Source organism: Acipenser ruthenus, unplaced genomic scaffold (assembly GCF_902713425.1).
Source record: "Acipenser ruthenus unplaced genomic scaffold, fAciRut3.2 maternal haplotype, whole genome shotgun sequence".
Lineage (NCBI taxonomy): Eukaryota > Metazoa > Chordata > Actinopteri > Acipenseriformes > Acipenseridae > Acipenser > Acipenser ruthenus.
The window spans coordinates 1-6,247 of NW_026707682.1; the positions used below are offsets into that span (position 1 = coordinate 1).

The 6,247-nt window shown below is 36.5% G+C and overlaps 1 protein-coding gene and 1 long non-coding RNA gene across 2 annotated transcripts; one reads left to right on the forward strand and one right to left on the reverse strand.

Annotated features, from left to right (window-relative positions):
- Positions 1-135: 135 nt before the first annotated feature.
- LOC131728034 (catenin beta-1-like) lies at positions 136-2,375 on the forward strand (the record flags this gene model as incomplete). Its single annotated transcript, XM_059019243.1, is given in 5 exon segments — positions 136-286; positions 422-543; positions 624-684; positions 1,202-1,430; positions 1,650-2,375. Coding segments are annotated over 4 exon segments (543 nt in total), but the record flags the coding sequence as incomplete, so codon positions are not given.
- Positions 2,376-3,779: 1,404 nt separating this feature from the next.
- On the reverse strand, positions 3,780-5,678 carry LOC131728035 (uncharacterized). The gene is made up of 2 exons (XR_009322494.1): positions 5,174-5,678; positions 3,780-4,005 (listed from the first exon to the last, which is right to left on the reverse strand). It is a non-coding gene; the product is annotated as an uncharacterized LOC131728035 (long non-coding RNA).
- Between the last annotated feature and the right edge of the window lie 569 nt (positions 5,679-6,247).

Here is a 6,247-nt window from a genome sequence, read left to right on the forward strand (position 1 = left end):
AATCTGCTTTGGTAGTCAAGCAATGGAGGGGGGGAGCAGAAACATAAGCCTGAGTTCTCGGCAATGACTGGTCTGCTTTCATTCTAGGGTAGGGGTATTTTTGCGCAACACAATTGACTAAATGTTTTCTTTCAGTTGCTGTATTCTCCAATTGAGAACATCCAGAGGGTAGCTGCAGGAGTACTCTGTGAACTGGCTCAGGATAAAGAAGCTGCAGAGGCAATTGAGGCTGAGGGTGCCACTGCTCCACTTACTGAACTTCTTCACTCCAGGAATGAAGGTGTTGGTAAGTGGTGTTGGTTTTTCCCCCCCAGTGGTTGTATAGCTGCACAGCCTTGTGGTTTTATAGTCTGAGGAAGTATAGATGTGATTCGATATAGTGGACAACCCTGGTAAATTTTTTTTTTTTTACATTTTACAGCCACTTATGCTGCTGCTGTTCTGTTCCGTATGTCTGAGGACAAACCACAAGACTACAAGAAACGTCTGTCTGTTGAACTGACAAGCTCCTTGTTCAGAACTGAACCTATGACTTGGAATGAGGTATGCAGTTGTCAAGTGATTGTTAAACACTGCCAAATAACTGAAAACAATGATTGTTTTAAAGTATTATTATTTCCTAGACTGGAGATCTTGGACTTGATATTGGAGCCCAGGGAGAACCTCTTGGATACCGTCAAGATGGTATGTGACAAATCTACTTCTGAAATGCATTTAGAGCAGGGGTCTCCAATCCTGGTCCTGGAGGGCTGGTGTCCCTCTTGGTGGTTTGTTCAAACTGTACCCCAAATTATGTAACTGGACAAATTTCGGTGCTTATTAGAGGGACACCGACTCTCCAGGACCAGTATTGGAAACCCCTGATTTTAGAGGGTTCTGTTAGACAAATGGTGTTGTAATAATACAAGGTTTGGTTCCTGGACCATTTTTTGCACCCACATACCATAGACCTGAAGTATATGTTCCTTTGCAACTGGTGGCTACAAAGGAAGCAAGTGTGACATCCAGCTTCAGCCTGCACAGCAGACAAGACTAACTGTACTGCATAGCATGTTGGTGTGCTGCCAATGACTTTTTAAAAAAAAAAAAAAAAAAAAAAAGGGAGGAGGAGAGTGTAATTTTGATTAAGATCTCACAAACTGATACTTTGCTGCTTGTGTTGAGCCTCTAACATGTCTGCCTCTAACCACTGTAATTGCAGATCCTAGCTACCGTCCCTTCCACTCTGGTGGATATGGGCAGGATGCTATGGGTATGGACCCAATGATGGACCATGACATGGGTGGCCATCACCCTGGTGCAGAGTACCCAGTTGATGGGCTGCCAGATCTTGGACATGCCCAGGACCTGATTGATGGGTTACCCCCAGGTGATAGCAATCAGCTGGCCTGGTTTGACACTGATCTGTAAATTGCTACCTTTTTTTTTAGGTAAGAGAAAAATCAAAAACTATTTATCCATGCTTTAGTGGCTTGATCTGTACAAACCAAATTGATTTGCTTTTTATATTGTGAATTAATGCTACTACTATTTTATTAATGAGCAGTTAAGCTTGAAGCTTTTGGCACATCTGTCTTGCGACTTGTAATTGACAGTTTGCTGCATCAGGAATTATCACCTTGTACTAACCTTGGTTTTCTCTTCCACAGCTGTTGTCTGAATGGACTTGCATTGTGATTTGGCCTGTAGAGTTGGGGTGGGCAAGTATCTTGGAAAGTGCCTGATGCACTAACAAAAGTGGAGTTTCCTATGGGAACAATCTAAGTAAATTGTTCTGGTCCTTTTTGGTTGGAGTAAACTGCGAAATGGATTTTGGGAGTGGCTGCCTATTTTGAAGGAAGTACAAGAGTAGATCTAAAGATGGATTTTAAAACTAGCTTTTTTTTTTTTTTTAAACCCTGTCTTTTAATGGTACTGACCTAGCTTGCTTTAAACTAGTCTAGTCACTATTTTTATTTTTCAGGAATTTATTTAAGTCTTGTAGTATTAAGTTTATAGTGGTAATGCTCCAGCCATTTCTAACAATCAAGTACTGGTGTAGAACACTAATACATAATCAATTAAACTGTATTCTTTAATAGTGTAACATTGTGTAGCTTTTGTATAAAACAAATTAGAATTTGTCCAAATACATTCTTTTTAATGCTGAAATAATCAGGTTTAACTATTTTCCAGTGTCAGATTTATTCCAAGGAGGGTGCCCTTGGGTGGGGGTGGGTTGGGGCAGGATTGACCTTTTTGTAAACAACTTAAAGTAATTTGGCTTTTTTTTTTTTTTTTTTTTTTTTTAAATCCCAAAGTTGTAGCCTGCTGTGCTTAATGGAAACTTAGTTATAAAATGGCTTAACAATAAAAAATAAACCTATGTATTTCAATGCTGCCTGATTCTTTTAATATGCATTTCACAATTTACCAGGTTACAGGACTACAGTATGTACTTAACTTGTTTAAGCTTGATGAGTGTTAACATGGTGACATGACTGGTCTAATTCAGTCCTAGGTGAAAAAATGAACTACTGACCTTCAAAAATCCTCTTTTGCATTGTTCTTGAAACATTGCTATGGATTTCATGTTTTGGATGTTTAATGGATAAATAAGCTGTTGGATATTGGGTGGAACACAAGGGATTCCATAAATTCATATATATGCATATGCAAAACAACTTTCATCAAACCAGACAGAACAATGGTGTACAATGCTGTGCTCATAAGACTAATGTGATTGGTATACTTTAAGCTGCTTAAAGAAAATGCCATCTACATGGATTCAGTGTCCCATATCCAGTCCAGTTCCCATATCCAACAGAAGTTTGAGGAGAAGTTTTAATGGAAAACTACTTAATTAGTTCTAGCTTCCAATTGGCAAAGCTATAAAATACTTCAGCACTTGTACTCGCACCAATCCCTAATCCAATAGGCAAACATACGGTTTACTTGTATACAGGAAATGTAGTTTATTTGATATGTATTACCTATTGGTGTAGAGAATTGTTGAATGTATTAACACACAATATAAAGTAAATAAGCGTTTCAGTTTTACCCTACAAATTAAAGGATACAACAATTTCGTACCTATAATGAGACCTTGGACAATGCCAAGCATTGCTAAAATAAGTTATACTACTGTAATTGACAAAGAATAAAGTGAGGCACATGGGACCTGTTTTGAGTTGTAGTGTTTGGTTTTTACTTGGCAACTTTTTATTGTGAAGTCAACCACAGCACTCAGATGGCAACCAGGGGCACCATTCTTGTGTTTTGAGTGTATCAAGCTGGCTGCTTTTATTTGTCCATAGTTGGTTTACAGTGGCAGTGTCCCCAGGCTCTTTATAGGTGATCCTCCATTGACCTGTTTCATTTAAATACAATTTTGTCTTGTGTGCCAGAAATTGCTATATATTTACTGACTGTCCAGGGGTGTTTTGACTGGGCAAGCCTTGGTGTGCTTTTAACAGCTTTTTGTTCCCAACATTTCTTTGTTTTGTATAAAAAAAATGATAGCTATCATTTTATTGTTTTGAAGATTATGTAAGAAATATGTCCTGACCCCAGTGTCTTAAGTATTGCATTTAAATATAAACTGACAAATTCAAACCATTTTATTCACAACTGGCTTCCTAACTTGGTCCTTTTTTTTAAAAAAAAAAAAAGAAAAAAAAATATTCTTTCACATTAACCTCCAATGTGAATTAACACCTCCGAACAGTTGGAAGCTAGTGATATTTTGAGAGGGAGAGTACTTGCCTAAAGCCAAGAAGAGAAACCCTTTTGAAAAAAAATAAAATAAAACTACTGTTTTATACAATGTCACAGTACTTACAAATCTCACTTTTCAAACAAATTGTAACTTGATAACAATTGATAGAAAAGCCCATTCCCTATTATAGGAATTAAACATTTAAGATGCACCACTGTTTGTTGTCTTGATCACTGCAGTTTATTTAATATCCAACAATTTTCAGAATTTCAGAGGCCAGCGAGGCAACTGCAACATCAGCATGTGATCTTTAAAAAAAAAAAAAAAAAAAAAAAGTCAGATCAGATTTTATTTCTTAAGACAGCAAGTATCACCCCATGCTATTGAACTAAACAAAGTAATTAATATAATTTAGTGCATTTAGTCAGTATTTGTGTGTTTTTGTTTTTTTTTTTATAAAAAAAAAAAAAAAAGTTTGAATTTGGAAACTTATCTTTCAAGGTATTTTACTACTTGAGAGCAAATAGAACCATGGGAGGTCTACAGGTTCAAATTTAAACAGTCTTCCTTTCAATTGTTTTATTTCCCACATCGTACCAAACAGACTACTTTTCAAAAAATAAAATGTTGCTGGTCAGAAGTTTTCAAAATGCTACATCCTATGCACATTAGTACTGTGGTTTAAACACAATCTAGTTGTGTGCTTGTGATTAAAACAAAGTGCTAAATCCACATACATTTAAACAGTATATCAGCCATCCTATATTATTATTATTATTTTTTATTTCTTAGCAGATGCCCTTAGCCAGGGCGACTTACAATTGTTACAAGATATCACATTATTTTTTTTACATACAATTACCCATTTATAGAGTTGGGTTTTTACTGGAGCAATCTAGGTAAAGTACCTTGCTCAAGGGTACAGCAGCAGTGTCCCCACCTGGAACTGAACCCACGACCTTCTGGTTAAGAGTCCAGAGCCCTAACCACTACTCCACACTGCTGCTATTTAGTCAAATCTTGCCAGGCATTGTAGTTAATGGAAATCCAAATAATTTGCTTGGGAGGAGACTATACTTTTAAAATATGGCTTAATTTATTGGAAAGGAATTTCACTGCTGCTTTGCCAAAAACACAATACAGTGAAGATCTGCCAGTCATTTCTGCTTGTATGGGTCTCGCCACTAGACATCAAAGGGCAGCTAGCTATTCAACAATAGGCCAGTATCCGGCTATAAGAGAAATTATAGCTCTAAGAATCTTTCATCACGCAACCCTAGTATGGCCTCCCACATCAATGGAACAAAGTCATTCTTAATAACAACTAAAAAAGTTCAGAGAGGCTTTGAAAGGGGAGTTCCAAATACAGTTCTGCTTCACCAAAAAGGGGTAATGGTAACATGATAAGCCTGTAGCACATGGAAGGTGATTACAGCAGAGGATTGTTGCTAGGTTTCCAAGCCCTAGGGAACTCACCTGGCAGCATGAGCCATCCTCTGGAGAGTTTGGACAAGATCATCCCCACCCATAAGGCACTGCAAGTGTTTCTCATTTGAAGTGATCTGCAATTCAAACAAAGGTCATAAAGCTAAGTTTACCAAATTACTGCAAATGAACAACACTTTATTTAACCCTCTAGCATATTATTTAGAGCCTTGAAGATGTAGTTTTTTTTTCTAAAAATGTTACTGAACTGTAGTGGCTATGAAATACTTAATATGTTTAATTGCTCTGAAGATACGTGGCATCTTATTATTTTTCCGCTATGGAAAACTTAATATTTCATTAACAAGGAGCTTGTAACAAACCCCTAAAAGTCTTCAGTATTGAGACACCAAGAAATGAAAACTTTTAAATTGTATCATTGGTTAACTAAACTAACAAAAAAAAAATTAGACCTGGCTGGCATTGAATTTACATACATTGTAGTATTGTGTGTATTCAGTGTTCTATTCAAATGGTTTGTCTGCAATGCACTGTGTCAAAGTAGTGAAGAATTGTGTTATTCAATTCTAATCTATTTGAATAATAGATAAAAACAAGTTGTTAAACCCTAAGATTATAATTCACAGTGCAAATTCTACAATGCACCTGGCTTTGTGGGTGCACAGAATATCTAGAAAATGTATTTTTATTTAACATTTAGATGTTTACATAACACCTTGTTTGAAGTGAATCAAAAGACAGTGGGATACTTTTATTATCCAAAGAGGATACTGAAACCCTGAGAAGATCACTATCACTTTTAATCACAGTTTATTCCTTTGCTACCCCTGGCAATGGGGATATAATGGAGGCACCCGTACACGTCGCACTTTATCCTCAGAATTGCTTATCCAATTGTGATGAAACGTGGTGTGGGCATTCCTATATAGAACAAATTCTTAAGGTTATTGAAATCCATGTCAAGGCGAACTGGTTTTGAATTAGTTCTGTTGTCTGATTGTTTTGGCTAATTAAGCTTACCATACATTTTACAAGAAAGTATTCAACTTACTGTGAATGTTATCAGTGAACTACTTTTTTTTTTTTTTTTTTTTTTTTTTTTAC